The sequence below is a fragment of the Aythya ferina genome (assembly GCF_964211825.1).
Source record: "Aythya ferina genome assembly, chromosome: 3".
In the NCBI taxonomy this organism is placed as follows: domain Eukaryota; kingdom Metazoa; phylum Chordata; class Aves; order Anseriformes; family Anatidae; genus Aythya; species Aythya ferina.
In genome coordinates this window covers 56,826,246-56,844,279 of record NC_140298.1, presented here as the reverse complement: position 1 = coordinate 56,844,279, position 18,034 = coordinate 56,826,246, and the positions used below count along the sequence as shown (strand labels likewise).

General features: G+C 35.1%; 1 protein-coding gene across 2 annotated transcripts in view; it reads left to right on the top strand.

The window, feature by feature from the left end:
• VTA1 (vesicle trafficking 1) overlaps positions 1–15,884 on the top strand; it is a 39,400-nt gene extending 23,516 nt beyond the window's left edge. The window contains exons 5-8 of one of the 2 annotated variants that reach the window (XM_084514185.1): positions 1,156–1,267; positions 7,417–7,590; positions 8,713–8,793; positions 14,748–15,884. In XM_084514185.1, coding sequence (XP_084370311.1) covers positions 1,156–1,267; positions 7,417–7,590; positions 8,713–8,793; positions 14,748–14,893 — 513 coding nt within the window. In that variant the 3' untranslated portion in view covers positions 14,894–15,884. The remainder of the gene's footprint in view (positions 1–1,155; positions 1,268–7,416; positions 7,591–8,712; positions 8,794–14,747) is intronic. The other variant, XM_084514186.1, reaches the window with a different exon arrangement.
• The last annotated feature ends 2,150 nt before the right edge of the window (positions 15,885–18,034 follow it).

Here is an 18,034-nt window from a genome sequence, read left to right as displayed (position 1 = left end):
AAAAAAAATCTAGCGTAACAACCCCAGGAAATATGAAATGGCCAATCCTCTTGTCATGTTTTGAAATGTTAGTGTTGTATGTTAAAAAAGTCAAGTATATTTTTAAAAATGAAATGGAAAACCTCAGACTAGGTGAGATTCTGACATTTATTTGTCACTCGTTTTCCACCCCGTGAAGAGAATAATCTCTGAAAACCCAAGTGAAATGCTTCTCCTCAGTGTTTTTTTTTTTTTCCAGAAACTGAAAATAGTGAAAAATATTTGTTTTCTTTAAAATACTGTAAACTATTTGTTTTCTTTAAAATAATTTAAAATACCAAAATCTGGCTACTACCAGAGTTTTTAATGTTCAAACCATGGAGGTAGAATCAGAAAGGCAAGTAGCAGATTGGCTTCTCACTTTTATTATTTCATAAATATACTGCTTCACAAGATAAGAATTGGCAAAAGTGAAATTGAGTACCAATATAGTAATTTTTTTTCGAGAAATACTCATGTTACAAATAACTGAACTATTGACCTGGCAATATTGTTTTATTTAAAGTCATTATTATGATAAGCCGTCTCTTTGCAGTTAGTTTATATATTGCTAAAGTGCTTTATCTAATTTTAAGCAATGTTGTAAAGATAGAAAATTAAAACATTTTGTCTAGAATATCTTACACATTAATCCACAACTACACCACCCTTTCTTTATTCATGCTTTTAAATACCTATTTGTAATTTAAAGTAATATAATGAGAAAAAATATAATATTATTGATCAGAAAGAGTAGCATTGTTTCAGATTTTTTAATCTGAAGTAAATAATCATCTAAGGAAGTTTTCTTTATTATTTCACGTCAGTAATTACATGGTGGTCTGTCTTTCACAGTAGATAGTCTTTGTATAACTACTTCCTTTTCCTTTTCCTGACATGCTGCACTAATTGAAGATCTCTACATTTTCATTTCATGCTGAGATCCTGTTAGAGATGTTCTTTTTATATTTTTTTTATTCACTGATTAGATTCACATGCCTTATCTTTAAATGAGCGTCAAACGATAGCAGCTTAGAAATCTCTTGTCAGGGTGGAAAACCTACTTATGTTTCTTTCTTGAATGCATTAATTCACAGAAGTGAGTGGTTAAAATAGCTGGCCTTTTACCTTTCTCAGAATGTTCAGCACAGAAAGTATGCCAGGTGGAAGGCAGCATACATTCATAACTGCTTAAAGAATGGAGAGACTCCTCAGCCTGGACCTATTGGAATGGAAGGAGAGAGCTTTGGTATGTATTGCACTTTTCTATGAACATCCACAGGAAGTATAGCTTCCCTGTGCAGAGTTGCATTCATGATGAACCCTTTTCTACATTCTCTTGTCATCTTCTCTTTTAATTGGACTTCAGTATTTGATTGATTTATCCAGTGTTGTGTTTTTTTTTTTCTTTCTGCCAGATTGGAGATAAACATGAAATGGGACTTAGTGAACTGGTAAATAAAGTTTTGATTGGTACAGATGATCTATATGTCATGTGTACACACACACTTAAATATTTATTTGTTATTCATTCATGTCTGGGCTCTGTACCTGGATCTTTGGTAGATTTTGAAATCTGAACCTGTAATTCCAAATATGTTCTAAATAGACTTGTAATCACCTTTACATTGGTTTTGTTTTATACACGTCAAAACATTAGAAAACTGGCGTTTCTTCCAGTTCTCAAATTTTTGTCATGCAATCCACACTTTGAAGCTTCTTTCCTGTTTGTCTGTGAGTAAAGAGGATGAGCATGACCTACTCTTTACAGACTGGTTGTCCCTTCCAAGAAGGTATATCATCGTATTCCAATTGGCAGCCACTAGCTGATTCTTTATCAGAATTTAAATGTACAGGAGAAGATAAAAACGACAAAGCAGCTTGAATGAAAACAGTGACTTATTTAGCTTACCACCTTTATCTGACAGTGAGCAATATAGAAAAAAGATAGGCAGTCTACTCCCTCCAAGCTCACCATTGCTAGAAAGTAGTGTGTCACTTGAGGTATGAGGTTTCTTTCTATTGTCTTCCAAATGTGAACTGGAGAATATGACGTACAAGGAGTTAAGCAGGTTTCTTCAGTCTTTAGAAGAGAAGTCTAAACAGAGTTCTTAATGCTCTTTTTAACTACCTCATGGGAAAGTGTAGAGAAAGTCAAGACAGGTTGCAATAAGGAAAATGCTGATTAATTATTAGGGGAAAAAATAATGTTCATCATGAATCTGATCAAATGCTGGTAGAAGATCAAAGAGACTGTAGCATCTCTGTCCTTGAAAATTTTCAAAATCTGGCTGGACGCAGTCCTGGGCAGCCTCCTCTAAATGACCCTGTTGGAACAGGGGTTGGAATAGATAATCTCAAGATGTTCTTTCCAACCTCAGCCATTCAGCCAAAGTTCAAGTAATTGTGAGCAAGTAATGTGTATGTTAGTCTGATTTCCAAGCTACTGTTTCATTCTTCTTGTTTTGCTTACCTAAAGATGCCCTACATCATTAGAACAGCTATCTTACCCACTGTAATATGCCTGAGTCTTAGAACAGCTGTATTTCAATTAAAGCATTTTCAAACTGTTTTTTGTTTTTTGTTTTTTTTTTTTTTCAACATATGATCTTTTTCAAGGTAGTTTTTTAACTACTGGTGCAGCTGCAAGGAGAGAATTATGTTGCAACTCCATCTGCAAGTATTGCCACATCTTTAAGTCAAATTACACCAGTTTGATAGGAATTCAATGAAGAAGATGTGAGGAAAAAAATCTTTCAGAGTGAATGTTATGAATTATGTCATTAATTATGGCCCAATTAAATGTTTATAGCTTTAGATGAATATTCTTTAGTGATTGGGCGCATAGCTATAGGAATATTTACGAAGTTCTCCTGATACAAAATGAATTGTAAACAAAGGCAAAAAAAACTTGGAAATTATATTTTACTGGAAGATACAGTTTAATAAAGAAGTGTCAGTACTTGCTTTGTGCATCATAAGAAGAAAAGAAACGTTGTTTGAATGTACAACTGGACCTTCCCCATTCCTTTCTGCTTGCTCATTCTCTTCCTTCCCTTGCAAGTGGAAAATGTCTGTTTAAACAGTGAAACTAGGTCTCTGTAGCTTGACAAATTACCATTTTTTTCCAAAGTGTTATTTTCCTTGAAAACTATACTGTAACTCTTAGAGATGTTTTTACAGTAACATAGACATGCTTTATGCGGTTCTGCTGGATTTATGGATGCTTTTGTCAAGTTGCCACCATGGAAACTTTAAAGTGACATGCGTTATTTATTAATGCATTTGGAATACAAGTTGTAGAGTACACATAAAGGTCACTTAGTAGTAGCCCCAGGTCATCCAACAAGTTTTAATACTAATGGAAAAATTAAAAGTATAATTTCATATGGGAAAAAGTTCTTGAATAATCACAGTGTAGCTACAGTAAAATGTATTGTCACTACTTTCATTGCAATATATAATAAATATTCTACATTTATATTGCAGAGTTCCAAGAAACATTTATAGTCCCAACTAGCTGAAAGATCAGTATGTGAGCTGTCAGTGTGTCAGTGGATTTTTTTTTATAGTTTATTTCTCAATGCTGGGGTGGAAAAAATATATAATATATATGTATACATACATACATATATAAAATAAGCAGTGTTCCAATAGAACCTTGCCTTCTCTCTAGCAACTCAAGGTAGGAAAGACTTGATTTTTTTTTTTACATTAAAATTATAAGATGATGACCAAAATACTATCTTTTTAAATCTCTGGACTCTTTAAAAATTATGCTAATTTTCAATTTAGTCTTCTGGGCTGTTGAATTTCAGTTATGTTTGCCACTTCCTTACACTAGACAGTACATTTCCATACACTGTTTCTTGTTTTTCCTTGACATCTTAATGCATAATACTTTGTAACATTAAAAAGACATTGTGATCAAGTTAATATTGGGAAAACATTTGTATGCAGTATTCTGATATAAAGCATGCACCCATTTGTAGTGATAATGTAGGTTAAGTTACATACCTTACCCAGTCAACCCATAGACTCTAGAAAGAAGTCACTTTACAGATTTTCGAAACTTATGAATTCATGGATTTTGCTGTCCATGTGGTTGCAAAACCTCCTATAGCAATTTAAAAAAAGCAACTATTAATGTTAATAGTGTTTTACTAAGGCTAATTTTAGATCTGTAAGTGTCTTGATCAAAGTTACTTGTTGCATGTGCATGTTGCCAGATAATAAAAATATGATTTAGTTTAGATGATAGTTTTAAAGTGATGCAGAATGCATCAAAAAAAAAAGATTTCCTGAGAATGTTAAACATTGTTTGCTGCAACTTCTGGCACAATTCATATCAATTCATAAAAGTTAACTTCCTGAGGTTTGTTACAGTTCTACATGTCAAGCATCTGCTTATTTCTGTGTATTAGGGTTTATCTCAAAATCACTAACATCCTGTGTTACCAGAAATTTAGTAGATGTAATCTAGGTGGTTAACAAGGAGTACTGTTAAGCCTTGAGAATCCTTTATTTATATAAAAATATCTTTTGGACACATGGTTTTAGCACCAATGCTTGGTATCAGCCTTATTCCAGAAAGTCTTACCCTCAGTAAAAAAAATAAGCAAAGAGCAAAACAGATAGCTGGTGATAGCCATAGTACTGCAGCTTCTGAGGAAAATCTAAAGAGCCGATTTGATCCATTCTACTAAGATCATAGCACAAAGGCTTAGGAGGCTCCAAGACAAGAAACTCGGCTGGAGCTAAAAATGAATGTGAATGTTACTCTTTTTACAGGCTTCTTTTACAGTATTTCAGTAAACTTAAAGGTCTTTCAAATTTCTGGAGTAATTACTGCTTTATGAGAAATGAAGTCTTTAATTTTTTAGCATTCATTCCCTGAAAAGTATGTATTTCTCAATAATCTTATGGATATTCTGATCACAGAACTATAAAACAGTTTGTTGAATTAAACTTTTCCAGCAGCCTGAAATCCTTTTATTTACACCACTACTATTAAAACTCTTCAGGTATACTGCAAGCACATATCTCAACATAGTCTTAATATTTAATCTTTGATTTAATAAAGTTTTAAATATTTACTTTGCAGTAAGAATACTTAGTATGCTTTGTTGACACTTGGCTACTGTAAACACTTAATAAGCGTTAATTTAAACAAAGCTACTTTTATGTTTAATACAGTTTAACATTTGCCAGTTGCATAATGAGCAAACAGTTGAGCTTGATCTCTTTGTGCCTGCATAAAATTATATTGCCCTCCTGTGAATTTGCCTCTTACATGGACTGCTGTTAAGGGTGGCCAACACTTTTCTTCTGGCTTCTTTCTAACACTGCTGGACTTTTAACCATTTGAATTCCTATCTTCTATGGCCAGAGCTCTTTATAGTTGATGGTTTTTTTGTTTGTTTTAGATTTTTTTCGTTTTATTAATTTTAGTCAGAATTGTTTCTGAAAAGAGATCAGAGAGAAAGAGATGGACAGCAAGGGCTTGAAACTTGGAGAAGGAAGTTGGCAGAAGATTAGTTGATGTTTTTTCTTTCCCTAGTTCCCAGGGATGGGCTTTTCCTGTCTCTAAGAAAATCTGACTGTGTTTGGCCCAAGTTTTGTACCTTTGAGAAATTGCAGTTTGCAAATTCTTGAGCTTGCTAGAATTTTACAGCTGAATTCCCTAAAGGTTCCATGTAATGGAGAATCCTAAGGCTGAGGGGAGTTTCCTGCTCCTACAGTTGTATCTCAGAGCTGCTGTGGGTGGGAAACTGGCAATTAAGAGCAGGAAGCTTTATGTGTTCTCCATACTGGCTTGGCACAGAAAAAAACTTCCAGATTCAAAGGCAGAGTCCAAACTGAGGGAGAGGTATGGCAGGGGGAGGGTAAGTTGGGACAGAGAACCAGGAGGGATAGGGAGAAAAGGGCTACCATTGCAATTAGGTGTTCCTGGACAAGGAAATTAGGAGGTGATGGGAATGAACAATTGTTGCGTAGCATTCCACTTCTACAGGAGTGCCTAGAAACCATTAATTAGTCACTCCTGTAAAGAAGCTCATCTTGTGCTCACCAATGTGGATAAACTCATGAAACAGATTAAGTTTGGAGGCAGTGACCACGTCCTGGTTGAGTTTGTGATGTCAAGGAATATGGGCCTCACAAAGAGCAAACTCAGTATCCTGAACAGAAGACCAAAATTCCAGCTGTTTAAAAACCTAGTGGATAAGATCCTCCGGGATGCTATATGTAGGGACAGAGGAACAGATCAGAGATGGCAGCTCTTCAAGGACACTTTTCTCAGAGTGCAAGAGCTCTCCATCCTTATGTGCAAGAAATCAAGCAGGGAAGGCAGGAAACTGTCATGGCTGAGAAATGACCAACTGAAGTGCAGTTGCCTCTTTCAACTTTTTTGACCTGCAGAAAGGTCAAACTGAGGTGCAAGAAGGAAATGCACAGGCAGTGGAGGTAAGGACATGTGGTCAGGGAGAGTGCAGGGATACTATCTGGATGTGTAAAGATGAAATCAAGAAAGCCAAGGCATGGATGGAATTTAACATGGCGAATGCTAAGGTACTCAACAAGTTCTTTGCCTTTGACGTCACTGGCAGTGAAGCTTGTCATGTCTCTCATTTCCCTGAACCTTCAGGCAGGGGCGGGGGGAGCAAAGTCCTTTCCACTATAAGCAAAGAGCAGGTTTGAGACCACCTGATGAAATTGAAAAGCCTATGGGGCCCAATGCCATGCATCCCAGGTCCTGAGGTCCTGAGTGAGCTGATTGATGTAGTTACCAAGCCCCTCTCCATCGTATATGATGGCAGTCAGGCAAAGTCCCCAGTGACTGGAAAAAGGGAAACATCAGTCCCATTTTTAAAAAGGGTAGAAAGGAAAACCTGGGGAATTACAGACCAGAGAGCATCACCTCTCTGCTTGGGAAGATCACAGAACAGATCCTCCTGGAGGCAATGTTAAGGCACATGAAGAGGTGATTGGAGACAGTCAGCACAGCTTCACCAAGGGCAACTCATGCCTGACCAATCTGGTGGCCTCCTATGATGGAGTAACTGCATCAGTTGACAGGGAAGTATAAAAGTCGTACATGGAAGATTGTACTAATGAGCCAAACTGTTCATATTCCAACCAGTACTGAAATGATTCATTAATTTAAACAGAAGAGATCTTTGAGAGTGTGAGAGTTTCTAGATCTTTATCCTGTGTTATGTTGCTTTTTTAACTTTGTTAAAATCAGCGGTAAGTGGTTTTGTTTAAATGCTCTGTATCACAATGTGGTGGTAGCACTTTTTCTACGAAGAAAAGTTGATAAGAGATTTTAAAAGAAACACTTAACTTTTCAAGTGTTTTTTACAAAAGAGTAATTCCTATTTTGTGTTGTATTAACAGATCTTGAAAGAGAAGAAGCAGGGTCGTCATCTCTCCATAGTGGAACAACTCAACCAACATCATCATCTACATATGAAGCGAATAACACACCAACTACTAATTTCACTGGCATACATATACCACCAGGTGCCCATGCGCCAGCCAACACTCCAGCTGAAGTACCTCATAACACAGGTATATCACAATCACATGCAAAAAAACATACCTTTATTAAGGAGCAAATTCCGTGATTAGCTAGGATAGGCCTCCATTTAAATATAAAGAAAAACCATTTAGATGTGTTATGTTTTATGGCAGATGCAACCTCATAAATTTAAGCTGTAAAAATACCATAGGAAAAATACTGCTAAATATATTGGCTCCTACATCCTTCTTATTCTCTGTAATTTTTGGACCAAAACTAAGTTCTTAAAAATGTGAAGTTCTTCCCAATAGCTGCATTAAAAAGAAAAAGTTGTATTTTTAGATTATTTGTGAACCCACACCTTTTCCACTTCCTTTTGCCTTTTTTATAGTTTTATGTAAGGCTACCGAGTGAGAAGCTTGTCTTCAATCCTGATGATCATTTGATTGTTCAGATGTATTTTTATATTAGGGAATATATGAGATGTTTTTCTCACGCATCCCCTCCCCTTGTTTTACTTTCTTATTTTAAGAATGTTTCTCTGAAACAATCTGTGAAAATTCAGGATGCTCTTTTTTCAACTTTATCAAGGGGAAATCCTTCAGATAGTTGGGGGGGTGAGGCAGGGGTGCTTGTGTTATTTTTTTATATTCAGACTAGGTAAATTGTTTAACTCTATGTTTTTGCTAGAACTGAAAATTATAGAATATGTAGCTTGTTGGAGTACATGAATTGTGTGTATTACTTTGTTCTAACCCCACTGTGCTGTTTCTTCTAGCATCAGCATTTCCTTTTCAAATCTATCTTATTTATTCTCGCCAACTGTTTTCAAAGGAATTAGGAAGGGCACAGCTTGCAAGTGTTAGATGGCAGACATGGGGCTTTAAAAATAGAGACTCTAATGTGAAGAGGCAGAGTATAAGTTTCCATGTAAAAAGTTTACTCATACTCTTCCTTAGCAGATTTTCCTCGATACAATAGGGTAGACGGTGCCTTTTGGACTAGTATTTTCTGAATTTGTTTAATGCTTGAAATTTAAAATTCTGTGAAGTACTGCAGTGATAAAATGAGACTGTAAATTCTTCAGTATTATTTAATAAAACATTCCTAATCTGAAGTGGAAGTCTATAAACAAAAATAACCCAATTCCAATTGTTTGCATTGATTCGCAGGAGTGACAAGTAATACCATTCAACCTGCTCCTCAGAATATTCCTTTAGTAGATCCTGCCCTTTACAGTGCTCAGTATGCAGGTAAGGTGGTGGCATTTGTATTGTCCACACATGGATGTGCTGTCCTGTGTGTTTCTCCCTGTCCCCTGCAGCTTCCTCATAGCTTAATTTGCAGCACTTAAGAAGTTTGAGAAGTAATCATTACCATTAGAAGAATGCCATAATAATGATAACTATTATCAGAACACTATAAATTCACAGATTTTAAAAAGAATGGACATCATCAACGTTGTGTTGCTGAAAGTTTAATAGTTACTGAAATCTTTCCAATAGTGTGTGCTTAGTGTTGTCTAGGTTTTTTAATGTGTGATTTTTATTTTTAATTATTGTTACTATTTTTAGCCAGTGAGCTAGCTTTGTATTAAGCTTTTGCATATCTGTTTCTCAGATGAGGTTCTGGTATACTCAACAAAGTCTGTATTCCTGATAGCCTTTCTAAATTCTGTTTTCGGTAATTAACACACATTCCCTTTCCCTAAAATTTCTTCTTTGGGCTTAGTCTGTAAGTTACTTATTCATTTCAAGAAATAATCAAGAAACACATTCCAGTGATGTTTTCTGTTGCAGCATAGTTGTGTTCCATACCAGTAGTGCTTGTTGATTGTAAGTAGTGCCTGTATTAAATAATATAAGGAACCACTGCTAGTGATGTTATTATGATTTACCATTTAGTCAAGGCTTTTATCTTCTAAAATGTCACTGGTCTTACTTCTGTTTTAAAATAAGTTTTACTGAAAAAGCATTTTTAATCAGTGGAATACTATAATAGAAATTTAGTGTTTAGCTTGATTCTAGTCTGTTGTAATAAGAATCCTGAAGGATGTGTCCATCATAATATATTAAGAAGCCAATTTTGTCAATGATGTCTTAAAAAGAAAAATCATAAAAATCATCTTTGATAGTTACAAATCCATTTCTAGTGTTCCCTTGAAGAACAAAAGGTGCATCCTAATTTTTCTGTCTGGCATATTAATAAAACATCTCTTATTACAGTTATCTTTTACTGGGGAAAAAAAAGTCCAACCTGTTACTGAACCATTTAATCTGAGTGATGGTTTTGCAGTTTGGCGGCTGTTATAAGTTTCGGTAGCTACAAGTGAAAACTTAGCTGAAAACTTAGAAAATAAGCTGTCATGCAGGAGCTTGAGAGGGTGTATAGGACATGTCAGTCAGTAGAAGTACAGTAACATTTTCTTTGTATGCATATGAGAAGTCAAAAGCATTGGTCCTTATCTTATCATCATCCTGCCATACATGCATGATCATTACCTAAAACATTCTCCCTTCAGCTAGTCAGAATAATATCTTCATTCTCCCTAGACTGCTGAGGATTCCTTTTTATACCTCCAGTACTGTGCTGTGGAATAGCCTTGTCCTGTAGGTAGATTAGGAAATGGCTGTATTTCACAACATACATACTAAGCTGTGGGACCCAGGAGTCCTCCCCAGTTTCTGAGTCACAAAATATATTCAGGCTATATATTCTGACTGCATATTGAGGTTAAGTCTTGGTATGCTCTGTTCCTATGGAACTGAAGTTTCCTATGGGAGGGAAAGAGGGATTGGTATAGCTTTCCAGCAGATTCATACAGCTAGCTTAGTGTGGAGTACACTTACTCCATGATTTAGACACAATGTCTGTGTCTATACTAGTAAATATGCCTGTAAATATTTGTTTGACACTGAGAACAGATGGCACAGAACTGCTCACATCCATACTATTAAACTTTTAAACCTTTTAAACAAGGTAGTTCATTACGGCTGCCAATATTGAATGGTCTTTAGCTTGCTCTAACCACGAATCGTGCCCAGGAATTGTTTGGGAAAATGGTAGTTGTCATGGGCTAAAACCATACTGCAATCTGTTCCAGTAGTTTTGACAGTGTAGACAGTCAAGTTTAAGTGTTGGGACACATTCCCTGGCACTGTTTAATGTACTAGTATTGACATAGCCAAACAGGATATTCCACATATTCCTGCAAGACTCTTTGTGGTAGTAAGATCAAATGTATATTTTTAAAATAAATTATATATTTTCTTTGCTTCCCATTACATGGGAGAAGCAATTTGATTAATGCTATGATGGGAAAGAAACTTTTGGTGGAGAAGACTGGAATATTCATCAAAAGAAAATTTAGTTAAAATAGGAGTAGTCCTTTGATTTTAGTGAGCACGAGACCTTCAGTAATTGTCCTGTCCTATGGGAACAGGTTTCAGAGTTGAACATTGGCTTTTGAAAGTGTCAAAGTATATGCAATTAAGCGTTGCTTAATGTCTACTAGCAGAATGTAAAGCTATGTAGCAACTTTGTATAGTGAGTTCATGTACTTCTCTGATGGTAGGGTGTTTAAAAATTTTATTACCTCTAGATTTTGCTAACACTAAATTCATTCATACCTATATTACACTGAGTTTTTATAAAATGTTCTTACATTACCATATGTTCCCCTCCACAGGTGGCATAGTATAGAGAAACCATTTGTTCATTCTAGTTCATTCATAATAATGTTTGTTTTTCCACACAGAAAATAAAAATAATAATTTCACATTTCATATGTTTTTACAATCTTAAGAAAAAAATCTTTAAGGAATTGTATCCTGAATGTCATAACTGCTTTAATGGGGGGGAGGGGGAGGTGGGGAACCATCTGGCTTAAAAAGCATTTTTATTCTTTGCCATTTCCATTTTTATATACCAGTTTGCACTGGTTTTATTACACTGTTCTTAAATCATCTGCCTTTTATTTGGGCAATTTCATAAAAAAGGAAGAACATCTGACAAATATAAAAGGATATCAAGGAGAGGCATATATACATATGTATATATATATATGCATATGTAAAATACACATTTTATTCTAAAACTATTTTCTTAACATGATATTTGGCATCACCAGTCTAATCATCTTTTGTTTTTTTATTTTATCATTCTCTTAAAAGAATGATGCTTTTTGACATTAGTTATGGATTCCATGTCTGCCACATTTCAGTAATAAATATAACTACTAATAATTTCAGATGAACGTAGGAGTGGTGTGTTTCAGTACACTTTTTCCCATCTCAATATTGTTAGTAATTTTAGAGCTCAGAATCACGGACTGGTTGAGGTTGGAAGAGACCTCTGGAGTTCATCTGGTCCCACCCCCCCACTCAAGGAGAGACACCTAGAGCCAGTTGCTCAGGACCATGTCCAGACGGCTTTTGAATATCTCAAGGGAGGGAGACTCCACAACTGCTCTGGGCAACGTGTTCCAGTGCTCAGTCACCTTCACAGTCAAAAAAGCATTTCCTGATTTCCATATGGAACCTCCCATGTTTCAGTTTGTGCCTCTTGTCTAGTCACTGGACATCACCAAAAGAGCATGTGGCTCCACCTTCCTTACAGATTTCCTTCAGAGATCTCCAAGAACTTTCTGTGGGCTAAAGAGTTGCATCTCTTTCAGCCTTTCCTCATATGAGAGATGCTCCAGTCCCATAATCATCTTCATGACCCTTCTCTGGATTTTGCACTAGCTCTTTTTGTTCTGGTGAGCCCAGTAACTGGACACAGTACTCCATGTGTAGCCTCACCAATGCTGAGTAGAGGCAAAGGATCACCTGCTGCCAATGTTTCTTCTAAGGCAGCTCAAGATACCATTAGCTCTCTTTCCTGCAAGGCCACGTTGTCATCTCACAATCATCTTGGTGTCCACCAAGACCTGCAGGTCCTTCCTTTGCTGCAAAGCTGCTTAATTAACCCTTAGAAAGTATAAATTGAAGTTAGTTACCAACTTTTGAGGTGACACTCTTGATGTGAGTACATTTTATATGTATGTATAATATATATATATATACACACATATATATCACACACACACATATATATACACAGATGTTATAGTTAAATTTCTCATTATTTTGAAAACTTTACAACACAGCTGCTCTATTTCTATTCTACTTGTCCATTGTGAATTGCTGACTTCAATAGGAGTTGAGCCCACTGAACACATCAAAAGAGCAACACCCTTACTGTGTAAACTTTGGTTTATAAATTTAAAATTGTTATTTTTTTCCCCTCAAGTTATGTCATAATAGCATCTAAAGTAGATTTCATAATAAATAAGGCTTTATGCCAGCAAAACATTAATAGGGCTCATACTGTAAAAATAAGATTAGACTGGTGAATTTAGGCTTCCTTCCAGTAAGTTAGCTGAATAGTGGACTGATGCCTTGGCCAGGTTTTAAAGAATCATTTTGTAGTTTCTTTTGGCATCATAGCATAAAGCCACTTTGAGGAGAACTTGGTCTTTCAAATTTCTTAAAGATGTTCAGTAATGTGGTCACAGATTTACCCCATCTGCTTTTAGTCTGTGACTTTATTTAGGTTGCAAAATAACTTAAGCATATGCTTATGTTTATGCACTCCCTCACACGTATTTACTCATGTTTGTGTATTTTAAGAGATTTTAATGTGGTTTCACTTATTCAACAGTAAACTAATATACATTGCAGTGTAAACAAGGCCAGCAAATTGTCACGTACTGAAAAGTTATTTTGTGGTTAGATTTATTTATTGAAGGGAAAATAAAGTTCTAGAGTGTATTTTAAAAATGGATAAAATTAATCTTAAAAGCAATTACCCTCATGCTTTTTATTCAGGTAAGGTTGTTTTGAAAACCAGAAAATCAGTCTAGTTTTTATATTCCCAGGTTTTCCATTTTATTTGTTCAAGAACTGTTCTTAATAATAAGATTGGGGAAAGGAAAAGCAAATATAATAGACATTTTTTGATAAGAACTGAGATTCTTTAGTAAACATTCTCATAGTATTACCAACAGTAGAGCTTTATTTTGAAAGAAATTGATCCAGCTAACTCAAATTGTACCCTGTAAAATGCATTTAAGTATATTTGCTTTTAAAAATTCATTTGTTCACAGTCTATGAAATCTCTTTATTGCTTATAAAATGCAGTGTAGGAAACCTACTAAATAAATGTCTATTAGTTTCTACTATTTCATATAATTATCTGTGTTCATAAAAAGTGTCTTTTACAAATTAAGTCGTTCTGAAGTACTTGAGTAAAGACTTTATAATTTATCCAGAAGTTATTGGAGTGGCATGGAATTAGCCTTTAAACTCCCAGTGAATTCATGGGTGGGAGGTGGGATACTAACATAACTGTGCTTTATGTTATGCACACATCAGTGATTACATACTAAATGTTTTCTAGTTAAGGCTTAAGTCTCCACTATACTTTATAGAATGTTGAATGCATGTGTGTGAGCATTAGACGTCATTATGTTGGACCTTATGTCAAGGAAATACACTGATTAATAAGTGACAACTGTTTTATACTTTATTATGAGAATATTTTTACTAGAGTTCGCCAATATGAAAAAAATGGGGTAATTTAATGAAACTATCATTTGCGGTCACCTTACATAAAATTTGAAATATAAACATTACTTAGAAAAACAGAAATATAATATGTGCAGAAACACCCCAGTTAGAAATACTTCTAAATCTTAAACAGTCCAGTTGAGAGTGAACAGTTTCTAACTGATTTTATTATTCCTGAAGAAGAGAGCAAAGTAATTATACTGTAAGCACAAAAAACATTCCTTTTCTCTTGCAAGTTGTGATATGATTACAGCTAGCTTATTGTTAAAATGCTCTCTTTTGCTGCCTTAGATGAAGAGCAGATCTTTCTCAAAGGTATTGACTTACCTGTGAAAGGCACTGGGTCATATAAAAAACAGTGTTTTGAAAGGTTCTTTTATACTTTTTCAAATGCCAGCAGCAAAGAAGTTAAGCTTTCTATGAATGGAAAGAAGAGTGAACAGAAGACCATGGTCTCATCTTCATAATATTGCCACAGATATCAGCCTGATCTTTGTAATATTACTGCAAATATGAGTAAAACATAGAAACCAAGTAGAGGGAAGTGTCATTCAGATATCCCTTTTTGTAACTTGTTAATAATTATATTTTTGCAGGGGAAGTCCACTTGACACCAGAGGACTTTGCCAGAGCTCAGAAATACTGCAAATATGCTGGCAGTGCTTTGCAATATGAAGATGTGAGCACTGCTGTGCAGAATCTACAGAAGGCCCTCAAGTTACTGATTACGGGCAGAGAATGAAGCCTTTATTCAACAGATTAATGTCATTTGCCTAAAGAACTAACAGCTTATTACTGTACCTATTAGGGGAGTGGAAATATAAAGAAGTTCTCAATTCCATCACCTGTGACAATGAAATCACTGTTTCAGTGTCAGATTAGCAGTTAAGAGTACAGTAGGAATCTCTGTTTTCATTTTACAAATTGTGGAGCTAGAAACATATGAACGCGGTGGTTTGTTGTAAGCAAAATACAGAAGTACTGTGGACACTGCTCAAGAGTTAGAATTCATGTTTCAATATTTAGATTATCAAAATGGAAAAACGCTGAATCTGTTAAAAGCTTAAACATAAGAATGCTCTGTTAAAATTCTGGCTGATTTTATTATTTCAAACAATTATTTGATAACTTTAATAGCTTTAAAATGGTAACTAAATTCAGGGCTTCCTCCTGAAATGAGAGCATGTGAGAAGACTGACAAATAAACAGTGGGAAGGACTTTTTTCTATATCTAAGTTATTTGGGTATTATCTGAAACATAAAGTTAAGAGAGTCTTGAGGATGTTTGTATTTAATTTTAAAACGTGCAGGAAAAGGATCTATTCATACATCAGAGCAAATAATTTTGATAGTGTTCCAAACAAACTCCTTACAACTGCATGGGCTGCTATATGTAGTCTTGATCGTTGGTTCTTGCTCCTTTTACATGAACACTTACAATTTTCTTTATATATGGATAATTAGAGAAAGTACTAATAGTTATCAGAGATGAGGCTGAAACCAGAGGCAGAGGTTCTAAACAATGTGACCTTTTAGGGAGATTTACTTCATGGCTGTTCCATCTCTTTAATAGGCTGAATCAAAGACCAGTTCTTCAACCATTAAAGCAGTTCAGGTTCATCTCTGGTACTAATGTCATAGAACTTTGTATTTCCAGCTAATATTCTTCCTGTCTGCTTTGTTGTGGAGACTATTTGGACTTGGGAATTAATTAAAATATCTTGGAAATGGAATTTTGAGTCTTTATAAAGTGTACCCTTGCAATTCTAGAGCTCTTGATTGTTAAAAATTCATCCACACTCTTTGAAAGAAAGAATAAGTAGTCTTTTAACCAGTGTGACATAGTAATTAAGTACACCACAAAGCATGTGCGATTTATGTAATAACTTTTAACATCTTTCTTTCCAGCCTGCCAGATCAAATATACATATTCTTTGTAACTGCACTGTTTTTTCAGTGTCTGAAATAAGTCTGATACTCAAAGCAAAAAGGTGGGGAAAAAAAAACCACACACATAAGCATGCATTGAAATGTCACTGGTGGTATCATTTTGAGTGCAGACCTATTTGACAACAAGTTTGAAAAGGGTAGTATGAAACTTAGTAATGTATCATTAAGCAAGATTTAATGGCTAGAATCATTTATTTTTTAATGTAGGAGTTTTACAACAGTTCACCAAACTTTGTTTGAAGCCACATATTTAAGCTGGTAATGTTTGGTATTTATTGTCCAAACTGATGCCTAAAGTAAATTATAGCAAAACATGTCAATTCCATTAAGTACAGCCTCTGGCACAGCTTTAAATATGACAGATACCCTTAAGTTCAAACTAGTGTTGCAGAACAGTTTGAAAAGTGTAATTATTTGAAAATGTCAGGAGAACATGGGTAGATAGACTAATTATTCCAAATTGGAATTTGTGGTAGGCACTGGAATTTATGGCCCCATTGTTAAATATTGTGTGAGCTTGTCTGTGTGTTGACTGATTCATTTTACAACTGCTCTAAATGATAAAGCACCAACCCATAATTCCTCTTAAGCCACTTCCCGACACATACAATAGTAACTAAAAGAGAGTGTTGTTTCTGTTGTTTGCTACCTACCTCCAACAGATCTCTCTTCTTCACTGATGATTACAACCCATGTGTGCTCACCTTTCTCCTTTGGATTGTGAGCTCTCAATCTTAACCTTGTTTAGCAAAGAAGAAAAATAGTTTTCAGATGTTCCATGTTCAGTTGTGCTGTTTATGTAAACTAGAATTTCAGTAAATCTGTTCAATATTTGTTACTTAAAAGGCTTTTTGGTGTTGCTCAATGCTTTTACAGTTCTTTATGCTTTTACATGTCTGCAGGGAAAGTTCCCAGATTATACTTCAGGATTCCTTCTGGAAAAGTGTTTTGCAGATCAGGTTGCTGTTCATGAAATGTGTACTCTGAGTTTTGTAATACTGAAGGTGTACTTTCCAAATTGTTGCACTCATACCAGGTGAAATATTTAAAGGATATCCATTGTAAATGGAGTTTCTGAAGCACAGACTTAAGTATGATCATGATTTTAGTTATACTATTTGGTGTATTATGGTACTTACCTACCAGAAATCAAGAACCGAGAAACTTACCCTCTAAAGTGAGGGGGGGGGGGTGGGAAGGGGTGGCAACGTGCATGTGTATGAGCATCTGTAATGTGCATGTAAATTCAGTGGTGAACTATAAGAATGCCTTCAGAAAAAGGGATTCTTGTATCTTTTTTACAAGTATTGGAAAAATGTCAGATATGAATATATAGATACTTCTGACAAGTGTTTTTAATGACCTTTAAATATACTACTATAGTGCCAAAAGTTAGCTTTTAATTGTGCAGTGTTCCAAATGAGTGGTCTTTGATTTTCTTCTTCTGAACAGTAAAAATAGGAGCCTGTTAAGAGAGAGAACACAGATTTAGAGAAAATTAGACTTAAAAGAGGTCAAAAATAACTCTGTTATTTCAAAGTTTTTGTGGTAATGTTCCGATTGAGATTACAAGGTTCCCTGACTTATAAAGTATTATTCTTGCTTCCTTTTATAATGCCCTTTATTGTGCAATTTGTGGAATTAGAGCCCGGGTATGTGGATTTGGGAAACCTAAAGTTCAGTGCTAAGCTTCTAAACCATTGGTGCTTCCCAATAGTGATCACAATTTTCTTCAGTCATTAATTTTAAGTTGGAATTTTTACCCAGTTTAGTAGGTGATGCAATGAAGTTTTTTTCTTACTGCATTGCAGCTTTCCAGTGCACAGGTGTAGTTACAGGAGAATTGGAGAAAACATGAATTTATATTAAATATTTCACTATCAGCAAGAAATAAAGGAATCTGAAGTTGCCAGTGGAGCTCTTTTGGGGTTGC